This window comes from Symsagittifera roscoffensis, chromosome 4 (assembly GCF_963678635.1).
Source record: "Symsagittifera roscoffensis chromosome 4, txSymRosc1.1, whole genome shotgun sequence".
Classification (NCBI taxonomy): domain Eukaryota; kingdom Metazoa; phylum Xenacoelomorpha; order Acoela; family Convolutidae; genus Symsagittifera; species Symsagittifera roscoffensis.
The window spans coordinates 32,210,731-32,234,600 of NC_087065.1; the positions used below are offsets into that span (position 1 = coordinate 32,210,731).

At 37.4% G+C, this 23,870-nt stretch overlaps 1 protein-coding gene across 1 annotated transcript in view; it reads right to left on the reverse strand.

Annotated features, from left to right (window-relative positions):
* Positions 1 to 23,870, reverse strand: part of LOC134844184 (dynein beta chain, ciliary-like) — a gene marked incomplete in the record, with an annotated part of 486,199 nt that overhangs the window by 169,007 nt on the left and 293,322 nt on the right. The window contains 1 exon segment of the mRNA XM_063860749.1: positions 8,447 to 8,841. Coding sequence (XP_063716819.1) covers positions 8,447 to 8,841 — 395 coding nt within the window.

The following is a 23,870-nucleotide window of genomic DNA, read 5'->3' on the forward strand; positions in this document are numbered from 1 at the left end:
AAAAACATCATCTCAAAATCACCACCTCTGTACCTTAAAAAAAATCTCGGTAAAACGTAAATTCAAATATGAGTTGTCTCTATGAGTTATAGTGCAAAACTGAGAATTATTGTGTGAATAAAACAATTTAAACTCAGATTCAAATCTTCACTGCAAAGGAAACTCAAAGATTGAAGCAAGGTACCTTGTCAACTGTAAATTGATTGAATTCATTGAAAATTACCAGATTTTGTGAGACTTAATAATTAGTGAATTTGTTTTTTTTTTCTGACTGAAGTGTAAACTGAGAGTTAGCACCTTGGAAATTTGAGAAAAGTTCTGCCAAAATAAACAATCTAATCAAAACTGACTGAATAAACAAAGCGAATATCGGTTGTTTTCCCAGTTATTGATCAAGCAGTAATTTTTAACTGTTCTGCTGTTTTAGCTAACTTAAAATAAAACTGATTATTTTAATTATTTTCATTAATTTTTCTAGAGTTTGAGATTTTTAATGATAACATCAAAAGAAGTCAGAAGCTAATTAGGAGAAAAACAATTGGTTATATTTCTAGAAAAAAAAATTATTTGAAAAAAAAAAATGAAAGTAAACTTAAAACATCTTTCTTGAAAATGTGTATTTCAGCTAGAAAAATATCTGTATCAGAAGTGTTTACAGAGTTTGAAATTGGTTAGCAGATTACAAAGCATAGTTTAAAAAAAAACAAGAGTTGTGATGTGATGACAAAGAACTAGCTTGCTTAGACCTTACATGTGAGACCACATGCTCAGTACATGTATTAAGACATGCTCAGTATAGATTTGAAATTTCAAAATGATACCCACTATGTGAAATTCGAACTGATTAAACAGTTTTGAAATCTTTTCCGTGATCACGTAACTCTGATCCAGTCATTTTTGATTAAATTTTAGCATCTTCTGTAAGACTGCCTAAGTAATTCGCGTTAATTCAGCTATGTGAACCAATGGTTTTTCAGCGTGTACACTAAGACGGGAAAATTGAAAAAAATTGTTTTTTGACGGGAAAATTGGGTCAGAGTCAAATTTGCGCGCCCGAAACACAAACCGTTTTGTCTGTAATTTGTAGACGAACAGTTTTATTTTCCTAATTTTTGTTCTTTTTGATTATATGTTGAGATCACTCGACTCTATTTCTTTCTAGTAATCAATTTCTTAACAAATTTCAAAAAATGCTAGAATGCAATTTTTGTTCACTGACATATGCAAACAAGAGCAATAGAAGTCGCAACGAACATGACAAACATTTTGTTGAAACAGGGCTCATTGTTTATCGATGCAATGAGTGCTCATACACAGCTCAAATGCCCTCAAACTTAAAAAACATTTTCTTCACACTCATGGTCAGCTTCAGGTGTTTGTGACTATTGTCTTGTTGGCTTTTGTTCGTCAAAAAACTTATCAACTCATTTACTAACAACCATGTTCTATCTGTTATGAGAGCTGCCTCTGCTGACTTGGCCACTACAAGTGCCGCTGCTGATGCTGCTCTCAGTGATGTGCGTGCTGCTGATAGATACAAAATCAATGGCACAAGTCTTCAAAAATGTGAGTCTGCTTTTTGGTGTACGTGATCGGCGAGAACCAACTAAAGGATGAAAATCAGCGAATTGATCTTTTGCAATTTATGCGAGACAAAAAGGTCAAACCAAAAACTCAAAATGGAACGTGCTGTAAAAGGAGCTAAAAAGATCAGTTCAGCGCTAATTTGGGGTTGGTAAAGCTCAGAGCAATAACCGATTGTAGTGAAATAAAACCGACGAGCGGATTGAAAATTATACAAACTCCGACATGAAACCAGTGATGAGCTTAGGATTAGAAGATGACGAGTTGTTTTAAAACGATGGAAAAATTCAAGCTGTTTGGAGACTTTTGCATCTTATTGAAGCGGTTGTCTGTTATTGACTTGCCTTTTCAAATTCCAGAAGCCCAGAACTTGATAAACATTAGAATAGAAATCACGATGATCATTTGCTTCGAACTTTGCTTTATGCTGCTTGTATTCTGAAGCATGGTATTAACCTACTTCTGACTGATCAACAAAAAGCAAACCCAGCAAATGCGCAAATACAAACTGACACTTACAATGCTGCAATTGCACCCAAAGCCCAAGGTCCCTTTGATTCGCATCAATTGAAAACCTGGAACCATTCAACGATGTGAAACATGTTGTCTATGTGTACATCAAAACAACCTATGATGATAGCAACACTAAACTTGAGATATTTAACATGAATCTACTTCTCCTGTACGAGCCTTCAAAAGATCACTATGTACTTATAACCAATTTGCTAAAATTCATTAAAACAAAACAATTTAAAAAACCATCGTGAAATAAATAGATAAAAGCATCGCCTATTCACGCACTTATGTAGAAGTTTTTTAAAATTAGTTGCAGTGATGAAACTCTTGAGCATCTTATCCAGTCTTTTAGGAATCATAAACCTGCCCTAGTAGTCCAGCCATCAGCAGAAAAGGTTACCAACCGATACTTTCCCTGATAAACCATAGCGATTATCAACCCGAGTTGTACAAAAACATGAAGCTTGTGGAAACTCCTACCTAATTCTTCGACTATTGCAGCTCTGATTAATGCATGAAAAAATTTCTCTCATCCAATTGCATCAATTAGCGAGAAAGATATGAGATCAAAAGCGACGGTTTCGTCATTTATTTGGAAGTCAAGAATCGTTGAACGAAGGAACTTTATCAACACGTTGGATTTGCTGTTTACATTTTACCAATGAGCACAAAAAATGCCTTGACCAAGGTTCTCTTTCTGAAAACTTTGAGGAATGGGCACTTGAAAAATGCAATCTGGCAAGACGAACTGTGAGTTTTACTCCAGTCATTTGACATTACATCCAGAACTGTGATCTTCACCACATTTGTATACCCAGCATGTACAATGAGTGTTATACCCAGCACCGACGAAAAACATATATCGTTAATCAATGGAGTCTTAATTAAAACTATTAAAAAAAAGAGAATGGAATTGATCGAAAAAATTTTGAGTACCGCAGATTCCTTGACTCATACAAGTTCGCAAATTCTTCCTTGCCAAGATTGGTTGATAATCTACCAGTACAAAAAATGTCGATTTTAAATGAATACTTTGCAAACGAGACGGAGGAGCAACGATGTCTGATACGACAAAAAGGTTTCTACCCATATTCGTACATGGATAATAAAGAAAAATTTGCAGTAAAAGAACTGCCCCCCTTGCAACATTGGTTCGATTTTTTGATAAAAGGAAAAGTTGCAGTTTTAAGTTTTAGAAGCGGATCTGGAACATGCAAGAAAAGCTTTTAGAGATTTCAGTTGTGAGAACTTGGAGGATTATCACAACTTGTATCTCATGTGTGATACACTCCTTCTTGCTTGCCTCTTTGAAGAGTTTCAAAAAAATTGGTCACCAAACTTATGGCCTGGACTTCGCGCACCATTTTAGTGCTTCCATCTTAGTTGAAGACGCCTTCAAACATATCTGCAAAAACTCGAATGTTCAGCTCAAAACAGACCGCAGGAGGCATCACTAAATAGTAGAGAATTTGATGAGCGCTGGCTGTGCGTCTGTGTTCCATAGTCGCTTTTTCAAAGCAAACAACAAAAAACACCCTAACTTCAACCCAGATCACATTGGTACCCACGGGTTTTTGATCGACCCAATTAACCTCTATGGCGGCGTCATGCAAACGGAAAAATTACCGGTGCGTAACTTTGAGTTAGTAGAGTATTTTGAAGAGGAGGTAACATTGAATCCAATCCTTAGAACGTCTGAAGACTCTTGATTGAACTTTTTTAAAAGTTAATCTCGAGTACTCAGAAGAACTACATGACAGTCATCAAGATTGCCCTTTAGCTCCCACCAAAAAAAACACTACCACAGGCAAAAAAAAAACAGTACCCAAACAACGTTACTCGGGCAGATGAGAAATAAAGAAACTGCAAGACGGTCAACTGCAACGGACAAGTCAAATTATACAATTCATTAAAAACTTTTGCAATTGTTTGGTAGGTTGCGAGTAAAAAAGAAAAGGTGCACCATGTGTTGATGTTTGAACAAGAAGCATGATTAGAACCATATATCACTCTGAACTCGACTGAACGCCAACAAGCTAGAAACAAGTTTGAAGAGGGTTTTTACAAACTTTTACAAACTTTTGTCGACCAGCAGAATCTCGTTCGCATAGTTAGAGATTATCAGGCCGCCTTGCTAAAAGTTAGTGCATTCAAACTTCGGTATCAAATCCGTCAAAATTTTTTCGAAAAACTTGGCAGCGTTCACTTTGAATTCATCAAAAAGTTACTATTTTTGAAATATCAAAGTTTTGCATGTATAAATTTCATTATTAAATCATGAAAACAAAATTTGAATGTCAACTTCTCTGTTTTGATTCGGACAGTCTTCTGTACGAAATCAAAAGTGATGGTTTATACCGGGAAGTTTCCGGAAGAAGAACTTGACCTGTTTATTTACCCGAGGAACCAACCCTTTCTGCGATTCAAAATTTAAAAAAAAAAGGTTGTTTTAAAGGTCAAGGACGAGTCTTCAGGGGACATAATAAACAAGTTTATATCCCTCAAATCAAAGCTTTATTCCGTTTTGTCCAAAGGTAATCAATTTTATCTGCCTTGGTTTTTTCGATTTTGATTTTTGTAGAAAATTGTTTTCTTTAAACAGATTTTTTTTAGTCAGCGAAAATTTATTTTGTTTTAATTTTTTTTGGAGGCTGAGAGTTTTTTTTTTTTAAATTTTGTTGACAATTTTTTTTTCTTGTGACCGAATTTTGAATTTTTGGAAATTTTTTGAGGATGACTGATTGTTGAGGTCACACCTTCCGTTGCACCTGGACTTCATGCCGATGTAGCAGCCACAAAAAAAATCCATTTTTTTGATCACAGATTAGTGATCATCGTTAATAAGGTTAGTAGTCATTTAAAAATTAGATTTAGATATTTAGATTGCAGAAAACTATCGGTGAAAGGTGTATCAAAAGCTGCTCAGAAGATGTTGACTCATCAGAGATATCGAGACACTTTGACCTCTGGCTCGTTATTCAAACCTGAAAACAGGCGAATCGCACCCGAGTCACACATTTTGCAAACTGTTACTTCGACGAAAACATCGTTATCGTTTTTGATGACAAACGCTACATCCTGGATGATGACCAGCAGAATCTTTCCTGCGGTCACAAAAATATTGTGGGTCAAACTGCGGTCTGCATTGATAATGGCGGTGACAATGCCGCCGCTGCAAATTCATACCCAATTGATGATGACAATTTGGAAAAATGGATGCCATTTTTTGAAGATGGTCAACAGCCAGCGTGGTAATATTGCAAAGATTTCCTAGATGGGGCATCTGAGCAATTATTTTACAATGAAAAAGTTGATTGAGACCATCCGGAAGTTCACAATGACTATTCTGCGGATAGCTTTGCTGTTGAAAATACACCACAAAAAAACTGTTCGCTTCGACAACAGAAAGACCAGGCGGACATCAATTGGCAAAAATTAGATCCCGGTCTGACTCAGGCAGCAGAAACTAACGACAGTGATATCGACGAATAGAATAAACTACAAAAAAAAACATTAAGTTTTGTATAGTAAAAAAAACTTCAGTGATTTAATAGGAGAATTGTGTGTACACAAAAACTTGACCTACCGCTATTCCGGGTTTAGTGCGTAATCAAGTGCGAGACTTTGTTCCATTTTTGGGACCCAGTTAATCGGGGATAAACTTTTTCACAATTAAACCAGTTTGTTTCTGGAACACATTTTTTATATCTTTTTGTACGTAAACTGAAATTAAATCAAAATTTTAAGAAGAAATGAGCAAAAGGGAAATAGCGCGGTGAAACATGTCAGCCCTTATTAGAACGAAGGTTTAGCAAATCGTTTCCAACACCAAACATGTAAGCACAAGGTTCAGTGGAAAACTCAATCATATATCGAAATTTTAAATGAGGACTGTAAGTTATAAAATAATATACAGGATGACAAATAGAACTTTTACATGGTGACCAATGGTTGTCAGATAAAACATGGTGACAAATACGATCTACACCTAATAGTCATCTATAATGGTCATCCATACAACCCTTCCACCCTTAATAGTGTACTATATGCAAACTAGTATTGTATCGAAAAAATGCGGCGTCAAAAAACGCACTATTTGTATCTCTAAAACCCATAACATATCTTAACTCTACGAAGTCTGTACCCTATCTAAATACATAGGCGGACAACCGGATAGTCTTTATATTCTGTTGATACTTTGGGGTCATCCGTCCCCTGTATGATTTGATACAACATATTACTGCAAGCATTACGAGCCCAAACTGTGTCTTTTGTGTGGGTTCTTTAGCAAAATTGACAAAAAGGTCAGTTTTTGAACTTTTTTCTTCGGTTTCCTTTGATCGAGTTGACAAAGTCTTAAACAACACTTAACTCTTGTTTCTGTGTTCCAGTGACCTACGCACACCAAAAAATGCGCCTATCCTTTCAGAATTTGGCTTTGTGATTTGATTTGGTTGGTTTATCATGCATAGTGGTTTGAAGGTGTTGTCTTGCAAGTCTGTTACCTGCGGATCTCTTGAGTGAGTGAGTTCATCCTCTCGAACTCCTGCATACATACAACTGTGCATGCTGTCTTGATTTCCTCCTTTTGCTTCAACTCGGCCATGTTGAACGGGTCCGGTAGTTTCTCTGTCAGCTCTTCCACGGTCCCTTCCACCGCTTCCTCCCGAGTCGAACCACTCTGGCTCCTTCCGGCCGAGTTTCTCGGCTGCAGGTCATGCACTACTCGGAACAGACTGTCACTCAGTGTAGTGAGGAATCCGATCTCGGCGTTCAGGTGCAAACCGTACAGGGCCGGGCTCTCCTGTGGAAGTGTCTCGTCAATGTATGCGTGATATCCTTTGTAATCGATGTTGGCTGGGAGTTTTTTTTGAAAAAATTTTGTTGACAATTTTTTTTTCTGGTGACCGAATTTTGAATTTTTGGAAGTTTTTTGAGGATGAATGATTGTTGAGGTCACACCTTCCGTTGCAAACTGCTGTCTGCATTGATAATGGCGGTGACAATGCCGCCGCTGCAAATTCATACCCAATTGATGATGACAATTTGGAAAAATGGATGCCATTTTTTGAAGATGGTCAACAGCCAGCGAGGTAAGATTGTAAAGATTTCCTAGATGGGGCATCTGATCAATTATTATACACTCAAAAAGTTGATTGGGACCATCCGGAAGTTCACAATGACTATTCTGCGGATAGCTTTGCTGTTGAAAATACACCACAAAAAAACTGTTCGCTTCGACAACAGAAAGACCAGGTGGACATCAATTGGCAAAAATTAGATCCCGGTCTGACTCAGGCAGCAGAAACTAACGACAGTGATATCGACGAATAGAATAAACTACAAAAAAAACATTAAGTTTTGTATAGTAAAAAAAAGTTCAGTGATTTAATAGGAGAATTGTGTGTACACAAAAACTTGACCTACCGCTATTCCGGGTTTAGTGCGTATTCAAGTGCGAGACTTTGTTCCAGTTTTGGGACCCAGTTAATCGGGGATAAACTCTTTCACAATTAAACCAGTTTGTTTCTGGAACACATTTTTTATATCTTTTTGTACGTAAACTGAAATTAAATGAAAGTTTTAAGAAGAAATGAGCAAAAAGGAAATAGCGCGGTGAAACATGTCAGCCCTTATTAGAATGAAGATTTAGCAAATCGTTTCCAAAACCAAACATGTAACTACAAGGTTCAGTGGAAAACTCAATCATATATCGAAATTTTAAATGAGGACTGTAAGTTATAAAATAATATACAGGATGACAAATAGAACTTTTACATGGTGATCATTGGTTGTCAGATAAAACATGGTGACAAATACGATCTACACCTAATAGTCATCTATAATGGTCATCCATACAACCCTTCCCCCCTTAATAGTGTACTATATGCAAACTAGTATTGTATCGAAAAAATGCGGCGTCAAAAAACTCACTATTTGTATCTCTGAAACCCATAACATATCTTAACTCTACGAAGTCTGTACCCTATCTTAATACATAGGCGGATAACCGGATAGTCTTTATATTCTGTTGATACTTTGGGGTCATCCGTCCCCTGTATGAGTTGATACAACAGATTACTGCAAGCATTACGAGCCCAAACTGTGTCTTTTGTGTGGGTTCTTTAGCAAAATTGGCAAAAAGGTCAGTTTTTGAACTTTTTTCTTCGGTTTCCTTTGATCGAGTTGACAAAGTCTTAAAAAACACTTAACTCTTGTTTCTGTGTTCCAGTGACCTACGCACACCAAAAAATGCGCCTATCCTTTCAGAGTTTGGCCTTGTGATTTGATTTGGTTGGTTTATCATGCATAGTGGTTTGAAGGTGTTGTCTTGCGTGTCTGTTACCTGCGGATCTCTTGAGTGAGTGAGTTCATCCTCTCGCACTCCTGCAGACATACAACTGTGTATGGTGTCTTGATTTCCTCTTTTTGCTGCAACTCGGCCATGTTGAACGGGTCCGGCAGTTTCTCTGTCAGCTCTTCCACGGTCCCTTCCACCGCTTCCTCCCGAGTCGAACCACTCTGGCTCGTTCCGGCCGAGTCTCTCGGCTGCAAGTCATGCACTACTCGGAACAGACTGTCACTCAGTGTAGTGAGGAATCCGATCTCGGCGTTCAGGTGCAAACCGTATAGGGCCGGGCTCTCCTGTGGAAGTGTCTCGTCAATGTACGCGTGATATCCTTTGTAATCCGTGTTACCAGGTACAGGGAATTGGGGAGCCAGGTTCAGCTCACCGTCAAGCTGTAAACAAAATAAACTGAGCAGACAATTTTTAACATACTTTTCAACATACTTTTTTAGAATCCAACAAAATTTACTTCTAATTTTGGCTTCGTTGTAAGTGTGTTTCAGTTAGTTATCGTTAGTTTTTATTAATATTATTTTAATTTTTCTGATTAACGTTTGTTTAGCATGGTTTCTAGATTTCAGTTTTTCTGGCAACGAATTTGTAGTTGCCCTAAAAATTTGCTGACAATATAAACTGGGACCATGTGTAGGCCTTCTCGTGGCGGTGTCAATGTCATCAGCAAAATGTCGATCTAGCTAGCAACTCACTTAAAATGCATGTTTACTGGAATACTTTGGAGCCTGCGTCTGTGGTACGCTTATGCAAGCAAAAAAGAATCCGACAACAAGTAAGTAGGTCGAAACTTTTTAAAGCGCAACCCATATTCAAATTTGCTCGACCCATGTTGCGACTAATGTTTCGCTCGAATCATTTTGTTATTTTGCGTGACCCATGTTGCGACTTTGCTTGACCCATGTGGAGACTTTGCGCGACTCATGTTGTGACTTTGTTCCACTCTTGTTGCGACTATCCGCGACTCATGTTGCGAGTTTGCGCGATCCATATTGCGACTCTGCGCAATCCATGTTGCGACTTTGCGCGACTCAAGCCTCCTCGGTCGCAGAAAGTCCATTTCGGCTACGCATTTCAGTCGCAACATGAGTCGCAAACATCGGCCCCGGTAAAACACCGCGGGAGGAAATTTCCACTTTACGTTTCCGCCGAAATGTTCGAACAAGATTTCATTGAGCGATAAATAAACTCATAGTCGCGCAAGGCCTATGGTCTAAGAAGTCAAAACACAAGGTCGAAATGAACCGAAACAAAAAGTCAATCTGGGTCGATGCAACGGCGTCGAAATATAAAGTCGAACAAGGTCGAAACATATAGTCGAACTGGGTCATCCAGGTGTCAAAGCTCTAACAAAAATCCATAATCACGTGGAGCCAATAGTCGAACTGAAAGTCAAAACATGTAGTCAAATTGAAATTTTTTAAATGAGTTTTGGAAATATTTTTTGCTTGCAAACTCTAAACAGATGCACCTTGATAAAACAACAAATTTTGAGACAAAAAAGAATTTAAAAAAAATTTCGATAATTTACGCTTTACCACCAATCTTTTTAAGGTTTTTACCTTCATTTAACCTAACGGGCTATTAACAATTCATTTGCCTCGAAAAAACTAAAAGAAGAGCTGCTTCAAAAAATTACGCAATAAAAGGTATCAAAATTCAATATGACATGATTCGACTGTTTTAAATGTTTTATAACGATTTTGCTGAAGTATATCTACAATATCACGCTTTAAAGTTAACAAAGAAAAACGTTTTGCTGTGAATTTAGAAGAACAACTTTGGATGACGGATATCAGGTCGAGATGAATTCAGCGTGAGTCGTAAAGTCAAATATTTACGATCAAATATTTTCTCAAATAAAAAAATCGCAAGTTCAGTATCTTTTTGATTCCTCATTGGCTTTTTAATTTATATTGAGCAACACGGTTCTGTAAGAGAGATTGTGAAACTGGCTGCATAATTGTGTTTTATTCATTTTTAAGTGTGGTGTTTATGTAACCTGATCAAATCCAACGTCGTAGAGAATGTTGGTCTTGCGTATTGCCAGTGAGAATTCAAAACGTTATCTTCTCAATCGATTTGTTAAGCACAGCCTATTTCTATACGAAGATTAGAATTACTGTGACATGGCCCTTCTCGTGAACCGCCGGTCTCATGGGAAGATTGATCCGAAATTCGAGTGGTTGATCATTGCCAAACAGGAGATCCACATTAAGGATTTACTAGATGACACTACGGCAACGCAAAATGTGTATCCGACACTAAAAGAGCCAGCGGGTACCGAAAAAGCCCAGATGCGGGCGGACAGAGAAGCTCGCAATGCAGAAGCGATACGAGTCCGAAGAGTGGAATGAACTCGCCGATCGAATGAAGAGAAACGGTTGTTCCACGGAAGAACGAGAGGAGAGGCAGATAAACGAAGGTAGTCGAAAATTTTCTTATCGTTTGTGAAGCAGGGGCAACGTTGTTTTTTTTCAGAATTATCCGAGTAGTAAAAATGTGGAATTACCTTTGCGGAGTCATGGAAATGGACAACGGCTGCGTTCTATCGAGAACCGGATGTTACGAACCGTAGCGTCATCCTGTTTTTTCGTAAACAGCGAGATAACAAAGGAATGGTGCAGTTTTTGGAGCACTTATTGACTTAGCCAACAGCTGTAATTTTGGCCACAAGAAGGAGTTGACCGTGCGAGATGTTTTCATTTTTAAGATGAAGCTCGAGGGGGTAAGAAAACAGCTTTGTATGAAAACAATGAGTCGCAACGAAGCCCTTCAATTTGAGGTGGTTCTGGTTCTTAGGCAAGATGCAAGAAATCATCAGAAATGTTTTTTTTTCCAAAATGTTTGCAAAAATCACTAAATTTTTAATATGTTTGGAAACAACGTACCGCTAATTTAATTTTGTTTTTTCCATTAATTAGTATGTTTTACCTTGATTTTTCATCTACACTCATAGCTAAAAAGAGACTGAAAAACATAATTGTCTGCAAAGAACCGATTGATTATCAAACAACATGCACTTACAGAAAAAAAAATAATCAAAGAGCTGTCGAGCAGCAGACGAGTTCTGGAGGGTCTCTATAGAACTCAAAGCTGAACGAGGTTCCAACATTGGTAGTTTTTATGAGGCTGGAGGCGTCATTCTTGCAAAAAAAGCAAAACGTGTACCACACCATGTTACAAGAAAAGATGTGGTACACTTTTGCAAAAAACAAGTTTCCATTTTTTTGAGTCAGCTTTTTTCAGCTAACTTTTTTCCAAAAATTATTCTTTCATCGTAATAAATATTTCGTCAAACTCAATTTTTTTCCAGCCTAAGCATTTTCTTGCGAGTTTATGTAAATTTCGACACGTGTGCAAAATCACTCTCGAGAACTTTTGCAAGTTGAAGAGTTTGAGCTGATATCTTCGACAAGCATACCAAATTTTTTCGGCAAGTATGTCGAAACTTTTTACGAAATGTGAAAACTGTTTTGCTTTTTTTAAACAAAAATGCAAAATGATTTCAAAATTTCTTGCAAAACCAAAAACCGTTTCATATTTTTCACAAACTTGCAAAAAAAAAGTATGGTTTTTTCTTGTAAGACGCATGTTTTTCATGATTTTTCTCAAACTTAAGCTAAAATGTTGATTCTTTTTATAATAGAAATACAAAAAACGCAAAATTTTATTGCTAAAAACAAGTTGAATTATTGCTAAGAACACTTCTATTTTGATGACTTGGACCTATTTCCCTTGAATTAATACATTGCTAGTTTGCTGTTTTTGTTCAAGAGACATGCAAAAACTAGTTTTCTAAATAATTGAATTTTGAAAAAAAAATTCAAAAAGTTTGATTATTACAAAATGCGAAAAGAAGATCAGTTTTTTGGAAAAAATGCATAACTTTTTTCACTTTTTGCAATAAAATGCGAAAAGGTTTTGAATTTTTTCAACAACATGCTAAAATTTTAACAATTTTTTTTCTACATATTTGCAAAAATTGTTTCCATTTTTTTAAACAAAAAGCAAAAAATCTTTCATTATTTTCTACACATTTCGAAAAGTGTTTCTGGTTTTTAGGCAAGATGCAAGAAACCATCAGAAAAGTTTAGTTTCGTTTTCTCCAAAATGTTTGCAAAAATCACTAAATTTTTAATATGTTTGGAAACAATGTACCGCTAATTTAAATTTGTTTTTTCAATTAATTTGAACGTTTTGCCTTAAATTTTCATCTACGCTCATAGCTAAAAAGAGACTGAAGAAAATAATTATCTACAAAGAACGGATTGAATATCAAACAACATGCACTTACAGAAAAAAAAGTAATCAAAGAGCTGTCGAGCAGCAGAGGAGTTCTGAAGGGTCTCTATAGAACTCAGAGCTGAACGAGGTTCCATCGTTAGTGGTTTTTATGAGGCTGGAGGCGTCATTCTTGCAAAAACAAACAAAAGTTTTACCACACCATGTTACAAGAAATGACGTGGTACACTTTTGCAAAAAAAAGAGTTTCCAGTTTTTTGAGTCAATTTTTTTCAGCTAATTTTTTTCTAAAAATTATTCTTTATTCGTAATAAATATTTCGTCAAACTCAATTTTTTTCCAGCCTAAGCATTTTCATGTGTCAAAGGTGATATTTTATGTTGACTCTATAACCTCAGAGTTATATTTAGTTATGACCTTTTACCATGCTAATTTAAAAATGCCTGCCAAAAACGCAACGGCTTTTGGCAGACTTAGAGTTTGTTCATTGGCAATTTTTGATATGCAACTAATCCTGTGAAACTAATTTAACCTTTTTATCATCCCTTAACTTAGCTTAGATACCTTAGTCTTTTATTTAGTCTTAGATAAAAGCCTACAACTAAAATGTAGGAATCTTAACCAACCCCGTCTTAAACTAGTCTTAGTTTAAATTTAATCAATTCTAACCAACAGAGAGTTTTATCCTAATTTTTTAACATGGCGCAGTCAAACGAGTCGAACCTACGAGGACTAGTTTTTTTTGGAACAACACATCGAGTGAAAACCAACACGACTGGGAAAGGTGGTCGGAAAAGTTCCAACTAACAACCATCGCGAAAGATTCCGTGGACATCGAAGATGTAATCAACCCACCGGTAAGAGCTGAACTAGCAAAGCCCATGGCAGAACCAGGGGACCCATCCGATGATCAAGCCCGTCGGGCCAAAAAGAAGAACACCACCGAATAGCTATACTAAATTACAACGAAGAAATGAGAAGGAGAAAGGCAGAAGACAGCGCAAAATTCCACGGACTTCAGATCGGAGATATTGACAAGAAATTAAAATCACAATTTTACCTGGCACTCGGAAAATGCTTTTCACATAAAAATCCTGGGAAAAGAATATTGGACATTAAATTTGCCGAATTCTGGGAATTACTCAAAACTACTTTTACGGTCACTACAAATCTAACATACTAAAGATTTAAATTTTTTGGCCGAAGACAGAAAGAAAACGAGTGATTAGAGAAATTCCACGAAACACTAACCGAGTTGTCAAAAATTGTAAACTGGGGGAACTCGAGTCAAAATTAGTCAGAGACATTTTCATTACAAATACGCGAAACGTTGAGATTCAAAAGAAACAATGTATCGAATACTTGACTCCAGAAAACCTACTGTCTTACGTACTAGTGCAGGAGACAGGTACCAAAATTCATCACAGTACCTAAATTTTCCTACCTATAATGCGGTACAGAGACCACAATACAAAGATTGAAGCGACCCTAAATATCGTCGAAAACAATAAGTGCCGCAACTGTGGTCAGTAGTTCAAGAAAGGACACTTAACTACATGCCAGGCCAGAGATAGAAATTCCAATACGTGCGGACGTAAAGGCCACTTTGCAAAACATTGCAGGAGTTCAGAAAGAACGCAAACAAACATAGTCGAACAAAACCAATTAAACCAGGAAAACGAAAATACCCGGGTTAACCCGCAGGAAAATCGCGAATTTGAAGTCAACTTAGATGATTTTCCGGTTCTAGTGGTAGACACGAATACCCAAATAAATGCAGTGGAAGATAAGATAGAAAGTGGACTGAGAACTGTAGTTAACCACGAAGGCCTAGAACTAAAAAAGACGTTGAAGGTATCTCTGGGAAATTTCAACCCTTACTGTACCGAAATCCAGATTGACTCAGCAAGCCCAGTAGTCTCATTCATGAAAAAAGACCTACTGCATGAACTGAAGATACGAGATAGATTTTTAAAGTTAGAACCCGTGGACAAAATAACAAAGAAAGCATACCAAGGCTTCGGGAGCACAATCAACATTATTGGAAGAGTTCGGGCGGGAATTCGATCAAAGGGCTGGGACGCTAGCGACCAGAAACTTTTCATTACCGAAGGAGCCGAAAAAAAATCTCCTCGGAAACGACATATTGCCGAATCTGGGAATAGTAGTACTCCAGAAACAACCTCCACCCAACGGGTAGGAGCTACGAAGAACTCAGAAAGGATCGCCCATCGGGATAGACGTCAATCAAATAAGATTAGCATCGGACAGAAAACCAGACCAAACCCAAGAGACACCATCACAAAGTGAGTTTAAAACATACATATCAAAACAATTCTCAGACCTCATAAAAAGAACCGGTGGATCAAAGAATTTCATAGTTAACACTTTTTTTTAACGAACCAATAAAGCAGATACAGATAAAGAAGAAACGCATTCCGATCCATCTTCTCCCTAAAGTTAAACTATGTATCGACCAACTACTAAGAGACGGGCACATCGAAAAATTGTCTAGATGCTCTGAAGATTGTTTCATCTCCCCTATCGTAATTACAGCCAAAAGGGACGGATCAATTAAATTAGCATTAAACTCAAAACTATTGAACAAACAGATATTTCGCAATAGATATCAAATGCCGAATCTATTTGAATTAATTGATAACGTAGCAGTTACGATTAGCGGCCACGACAAAAAAAACATTTGGAAAAAAAACATAAAGTACGCATATAGCCAAATACCGCTTTCAAAAGAGGCAAGTAACCAATGTAAATTCAACATCGTGGGGGGAGACGTAACAAGCTCCTACCGTTTTATAACCGGATTTTATGGGCTAGACGATATGCCCAATGAATTTCAACGCATAATGGACCGTTTGACGGAACAATTACCAAATACTCATTGTTACCTCGACGACATCTTAATTGCTACCGTAGGTAGCGAGGACGAACACAAAAAACTAGTCATCAACGTTTTAAAAACACTAGACGACGAAGGATTGGCCATAAAATGGGAAAAGTGCACATTTTTGACCCATAATATTGAATGGTTGGGATTTAAAATTGACGTAAAAGGGACGATACCATTAATACATAAATCTGACACAATCAGACATCTGAAAGAACCAAATTGTATCAAAGATATAAGATCATTAATGGGATCGATTAACCAATTCAACAATTTCATACCAAATTTGGCGTCCTTATCAGCACTGTTTAGAGAACTCAGGCAGAAAAATAAACCATTCAAGTGGTCAACGGTGCACGTTGAGGCGTTTGAAACAATTAAGAAAGAAATTTGTAACACGGTAACGAATCATCATTGCTGGGTCTAGTGTGGGCATTAGATCATTTTAAAAACTATCTATTGGGCGAACAATTCTCAATCCTAACAGACCACAAAGCCTATATAGGAGCACTGAAAGACGACAGATACACTAAAACGGCTCATTCACGTCTCACCCGTTGGGCTGACAAATTACTACCATTCGACTTTACCGTCGAACATTTACCGGGTAAAGATATCGGATTTGTTGATTATCTATCCCGACACCCATCGGGTGAACCCGCACCAGTTTCACTCGACGACGAAAAATTTGTTACCGCTTCGGTAAACCAAATTCGTACCCTTTTAGGTTTTGATCACTTGATGCCGAGAAATTCATGGCCGCAAATAAGAAATAAATTCTCACTACAAGTATTAGCACATGACGTCATACACTGCAACACGATTGGCCAGTCGACAGATCATATGACCAGTCAAGAAATAGAACGTGAGATGCGAACTGTGATCGCCGCTGAAACTTTCCAAGCTATAGTTAACTATTCTAAAACTTCAGTATGCCAAAATTTACATTCACGTACGGAAGACTGCAACCCATCTTGCAAGATTAACGATTTCTCCACAAACTATAAAACACTGAAGGATATGGCCGAACAACTCGAACTTTATGAACAAATTGAACCTTCAAACACTGATAACATGGATACTCCAACACCAGGTACTAGCAGCCCACCGGATAACCCCTCAGGAAGATCACCCACTAAAAAGAAAACAGTCAAAATTTCTCTTGGCCGGAGATATTCGATTCGAAATTTATGTCTTCATTTTCGAAACAAGATCTGGTATTGAAAAAAATAATTAAAGCAATTGAAGAAGACCGTAAACAAGTTATTCTACATTTGGGAAATTACTATAAATCTTATGTTAATAATTTACACGTCAGCGGAGGATGTCTTTATTTGGACAACCGATTAGTTATCCTGGCATGCTTGAGATCGACAATGCTTCACCGATTACACGAAGCTCATCCAGGCCAGTTCGCAATGAAAAGTCTGGCAACCCAATACATCTGGTGGCCAAAAATTTATCGCGAGAATCAAGTCCACGGTGAAAACTGTATCGAGTGCGATAAAATATGTTAAAATTTGAAACCTCTTTCAAACCATAACAAATTCGGAAAACTCTCAACGGTCGAAGAACCAAACCAAGAAATAGAATTAGATTTGGCCGGTCCGTTGCCACTAATATGGGGAACAAAAAAATACATATTGGTATGCGTAGACAGATTTTCAAAATTCCCTTCGGCTCAAATAACATCCAGCACATCGGCAAAATCTATCATAAGCTTTCTTAGCAAATACATAACTCTTCATGGGATACCTAGAACTATCAAAACGGATCAGGGATCTGGTTTTATCTCCAAAGAAGTTAGGGAATTTTGCTGCGAATATAACATAAAGGTTATATTTAGCCCAGTGGGTGACCATAGAGCTTCGGAATTGGTCGAACGTTTAATTAGAACCATAAAGGAAAGGCTCTTAGTTATGGCACAAGAACACCCAAAACCGTCACTAGAATCCGCATTACTGAAGATAATAAAATGTCCAAGAACGGTAACTCAACAGTCGCTTAACAGCTCCCCCTTCGAAGCACACTTTGGTAGATCCCCAAAAACTATCTGGCATAATTTAGTCAAGTCACCTTCCTCAAATAACGTTGATTGGAACAAAACCTTGTTATGCATAGATAAGGGCCGAAAACTCATGAGTCGAGAAAGAAGACACGACTGGGACGCCCTCGATGATATTGAAGACGGAGATCTGGACGAGAACTCATCATCTTCTGATGATATCTCTAATGCAGTGAGATACGTCCCAACCAGCGCTGGCTCCCCAGAAGACGTGCTCTCACGTGCAGAAAAACGAGATGCTTTGGGCATAAAAAGTTCAGTGCTGAACAACCCGCCGGGTAAGACCACTATATATAGAAAAGTTCAGGATAGATTGAAGAGTGAACCATTCTATAGAGAACTCAAGGAAGAAATAGTAAGGGAGTCAGACCACACAGTTAGCTTAAAAAAATGGAAAAAATACGTAAATCTGATTTAGCTATCAAAAGAAAACCTGCTCAGAAGAAACCGAGCCCGAGAAAAAGAGAGCAACTAGTCAAATTTTACGCAACAAAGGGACTGAGGAAGACTGCGAAACCTCAAAGAAACGTCGGCTTTAAAAGTTCAAGAGCGACCCAAAAGAAAAGGAACCTTTAGTCGAACTTCGAAGAGCTAGATATAGCGAGGCGGAACGCGTCGATGAATAGCTCCAGAATAGCTTCTTCATTTCTCAGCTTCTTCATGACTGAACAAAACCAAACTGAATTTTCTCTACAAACTATAAAACACTGAAGGATATGGCCGCTAATCGTAATTGCTACGTTATCAATTAAATCAAATAGATTCGGCATTTGTTCAATATATCTATTTGTAAATATATGCGAAATATCTGTTTGTTCAATAGTTTCGAGTTTATATCTAGACAATTTTCCGATGTGCCCGTCTCTTAGTAGTTGGTCGATACATAGTTTAACTTTTGGCAAAAGATGGATCGGAATGCGTTTCCCCTTCACCTGTATCGGCTTTGTTGGTTCGTTAAAATAAGTAATTACTATGAAATTCTTTGATCTACCGGTTCTTTTTATGAGTTCTGAAAATTGTTTTGATATGTATGTTTTGAACTCACTTTGTGATGGTGTCTCTTGGTTTTGGTCTGGTTTTCTGTCCGATGCAAATCGTATTTGATTGACGTCTAACCCGATGGGCGATCCTTTCTGAGTTCTCCGTAGCTCTGACCCGTTGGGTGGAGGTTGTTTCTGGAGTACTACTATTCCCAGATTCGGTAATATGTCGTTTCCGAGGAGATTTTTTTCTGCTCCTTCGGTAATGAAAAGTTTCTGTTCGCTAGCGTCCCAGTCCTTCAATCGAATTCTCACCCGAACTCTTCCAATAATGTTGATTGTGCTCCCGAAGCCTTGGTACGCTTTCTTTGTTAACTAAGAAATTCTTAGGCTGGAAAATGCCTACAACTAAAAGGCCTACAACTAAAGTGTAGGAATCTTAACCAACCCCGTCTTAAACTAGTCTTAGTTTAAGTTTAATCAATTCTAAGCAACAGACAGTTTCATCCTAAGTTTTTAACATGGCGCATTCAAACGAGTCGAACCTATGAGGACTAGAGTTTTTTTGGAACAACACATCGATTGAAAACCAACACGACTGGGAAAGGTGGTCGGAAAAGTTCCTACTAACAACCATCGCGAAAGATTCCGTGGACATCGAAGATGTAATCAACCCACCGGTAAGAACCGAACTAGCATACCCCATGGCAGAACCAGCGGACCCGTCCGATGATCAAGCCCATCGAGCCGAAAAAGAAGAACACCACCGAATAGCTATACTAAATTACAACGAAGAAATAAGAAGGAGAAGGGCAGAAGACAACGCAAAATTCAATGGACTTCAGATCGGAGATATTGTCAAGAAAATAAAATCACAATTATACATGGCACTCAGAAAAGAAGGACAGAAATGCTTTTCACATAAAAATCCTGGGAAAAGAATATTGGACATTAACTTTGCCGAATTCTGGGAATTACTCAAAACTACATTTGCGGTCACTACAAATCTAACATACGAAAGATTTAAATTCTATGGCCGAAGAGAGAAAGAAAACGAATCTTTAGAGAGCTTCCACGAAACACTATCCGAGTTGTCAAAAAATTAAAAACTGGGGGAACTCGAGTCAGAATTAGTCAGAAACATTTTCATTACAAATATGCGAAAGGTTGAGATTCAAAAGAAAAGGAACCTTCAGTCGAAATTCGAAGAGCTAGATACAGCAACCTAATGCCAGCGATCTAATCTCGTTAAAAAAGCTAAAGACCAAAACCTTATACGATCCAGAAAAGCCATTAGAACATTCATCACTAGACCGAGCAGATCCTATAGCCGAAATCACGAATCAGACCGAACAGAAAGTAGAAATGGCTGAGATTCCGCTGATTGATCTTGATTCAGGCGACAATAGTACAGACCCACATATAACCCCGCAGCTAATCTTCCTGGACAGTAATGAAGAAGCTGAGAAAATAAACCAAGAAGTACCGATTTCTCCGGAAAATCTTAGAATGGAACCAACTGAAAAGTGTGCCGAGCCGGTTATCATGGCAGAAACAGAGTAAAAGCAATTAGACTCTGCCCCTACCAACACAAAACTGTGGTCGGATGCGATGATGAAAGGTGGTGTCAAGGTTGTTAAATCTACCACGCCAATTGGGTGGCTCTCCATTTCGATGGAGGTTGCTTCTATCGTTGTGTAAGCTGAGGAAGTGTGAATTCGATTAGGTGTTGGTTCGTCTAGATTCTCGTCTGATATTTCGACAGTAATGAAGAAGCTGAGAAAATAAACCAAGAAGTACCGATATCTCCGGAAATTCTTAGAATGGAACCAACTGAAAAGAGTGGCGAGCCGGTTATCATAGCAGAAACGGAGAAACAGCAACTAGACTCTGCCCCTACCAAGACAAAAGCAAAATTGTCCTGCACAGCTAAGAGAAAAGCTTCATCACCGGTGAACTCACCGCCCTCCAAGAAACTTCCCGATATTTATGCACGACATAACACTAGACCCATGCGAGCTAGACAGCCCCCAACGATGCTGGGTGAGAGAGTGTTACCAGCGTAGTAGACATATCAGACGAAAATCTAGACGAACCAACACCTAATCGAATTCATACTCCCTCAGCTTACCCAACGATAGAAGCAACCTCTATCGAAATGGAGAGCCGCCAAATTGACGTGGTAGATTTAACAACCTTGACACCACCCTCATCATCGCATCCGACCACAGTTTATTTATTGGAAGAAAGTTTGAGCATCCGAGCGGTACCAAGTCCTCCGTAATATCCAAACAGAGTACACCACGCAAGAAGGTTAAATTCAGTCCTGAGGTTCATACTACCCAATTCCACCCATCGGGCCTACCCTCCGAAGCAACTGAACCAACATCTTCACCAATCGTACTCGATCCGGACTGGCTAAACACCCCTTCTATCACTTCGGCGATAGAACTCTTAGGACGGCCAATGACGCTTGATGAACTAAGGATATGGACGATCAATAGAGCCGCAAATCGGGATGCAGTTTAGATGTATTGAAAATGAGTAACCTTGTCATTAAAACTCAAACTTTCAGAAATCTCTAATTCAACAACTCTTTAAACTTAGTATTTTTTTGCTGATACAACCTTGCTTAACATTATAACGCGTTTAGAGTTGAAAAGTTACCCTAGTGCTGGCCTAATACGCTACGATTGGATTATTTCTGAACCACTTGAAATTTTAACTTGAGTCATTTAACAAAACTATTATTTACTGCTAAATCTTTATCTCAACCATTGGGTGCTACCGCGGGATAAACATACGATCAATCCATTGTGGTGCTATCTTCTCGCCCATCGGGCCCTATTGTGGGGCTTTTCCCGACCAGCATACCCGCTTATTCATCTCTGTGTCTGACCATCCTTTTTGTTGGCGAAAGTATATGTTATGGTTAAATTTTCGCGGGGAATGTCAAATGTGATATTTTATGTTGACTCTATAACCTCTGAGTTATATTTAGTTATGAACTTTTACCATGCTAATTTAAAAATACCTGCCAAAAACGCAACGGTTTTTGGCAAACTTAGAGTTTGTTCATTGTCAATTTTTGATATTCAATTAATCCTGTGAAACGAATTCAACCTTTTTATCATCTCTTAACTTAGCTGAGTTACCTTAGTCTTTTATTTATTCTTAGATAAAAGCCTACAACTAAATTTTTGGAATCTTAAAAGCCCCGTCTTAAACTAGTCTTTTTTTAAGTTTAGTCAATTCTAAACAACAGACATTTTATCCTAATTTTACAACATCATGTGAGTTTATGTAAATTTCGACACGTGTGCAAAATTACTCTCGTGAACTTTTGCAAGTTGCGAAGTTTGAGCTGATATCTTCGACAAGCATGCCAAGTTTTTTGGGCAAGTATGTCAAACTTTTTTACGGAATGTGAAAACTGTTTTGATTTTTTTCAACAAAAACGCGAAATGATTTCAAAATTTCTTGCAAAACCATAAAACCGTTTCATATTTTTCACAAAAATTTTCACCGAAAAAATTTATGGTTTTTTCTGGTAAGACGCATGTTTTTTTATGATTTCTCTCAAATTTAAGCTAAAACGTTGCTTCTTTTTATAATGAAAACACAAAAATGCAAAATTTTATTGTTTTAAAAATAACTACTTATTGCTAAGAACACTTCTATTTTGATGACTTGGACCTTTATCCCTTAAATTAATACACTGCTAGTCTGCTGTTTTTGTTCAGGAGACATGCAAAAACTAGTTTTCTAAAGAATTGAATTTTGTACAAAAATTCCAAAAAATTTTGATTCTTAGAAAATGCGAAATGAAGGATCAGTTTTTTGACAAAGTGCCAAACGTGTTTCACTTTTTGCAAAAAAATGCAAAACGTATTTCAATTTTTTCAACAAGATGCTAAAAGTTTAACAATTTTTTTCTACAAATATGCTAAAAACGTTTCCATTTTCTTTAACAAAATGCAAAAAGTCTTTCATTTTTTTTACAAAATTTGAAAGGTGTTTCAGTTTTTTAGGCAAGATGCAAAAGCCATCAGAACTGTTTACTTTTGTTTTCTCCAACAAATTTCAAAATTAATTTAACTTTAAAAATGTTTGGAAACAATGTACGCTAATTTAAATTTGTTTTTTTTTGTTCAGTGAATTAGTATGTTTTAGCTTGATTTTTCATCTACTCTCACAGCTAAAAAAAAGACTGAAGAAAGTAATTATCTACAAAGAACGGATTGAATATCAAACAACCAACATTTACAGAAAAAAAAATAATCAAAGAGCTGTCAAGCAGCAGAGGAGTTCTGGAGGGTCTCCAGAGAACGCAGAGCTGAACGACGTTCCATCATTGGTGGTTTTTATGAAGCTGGATGCGTCATTTATTCTGAGATGCCTTCATCTTCACATGTTGCAAGGATTTTTTGGCTGATCTCGCTTCCTCCCAAGGAAAAAGAAAATCGTTAACTGGTTGATTCACAAACCTAGAGTCAGGAATATTGTGTAAATCCTTCCCACATGCTCCTAGTTAACCTGCATCAATTGCTTTTCATTCTCTGTGATGGGTACATGCATCATATAATGTTCGTTGAAATACCTTCGCATCAGTTTCACCATGTGCCAGACTTGTATTGCGATGTCCATTTGGGCAAGAATGTTCCAGAGATGGTTTCTAGCACTGATAATTGTACTTGATCAGGCGGAAAATCTACAGAACAAATAAGTTTGCAGTTTTTTTATACTGAGAGAGTTTTTTTTTGAGTAACAAAATCGGCAAGCGATAGAAAAAAAAACAAGAATTATGACTGATTTAGAGATGAGACAGAAGGTAAATGACGACAGCTAAGTTAAATTAATGAAAAACTTTAGTTGAGAATAGGGGTTACCTTCAACTCGAATACGAGGGTTTAGCCACTCAGGAGTGGTTTTCCGTATTTGGTTTGCAGTCGTGTCTAATCAGATTTCAGCTTCGTTTAATCGAATTTTTGCACATTTTCATTTTCAATCACAAAAAAATTTTTTAATTAGGTTATGGTGGGGTATCCAAAAATAGGATCATTCATGGACATAAATTTTCAGCGAAAAAAAAACAAAAACAATTGCAAAAATAAATGACCATAACTTGTTTGCTATAAAAAAAACGATATTGCCGACAAAAAGTTTGAAATTACAAAGTTACTTAAAGTAGCATCTCTGTAACTTTAATCCTTG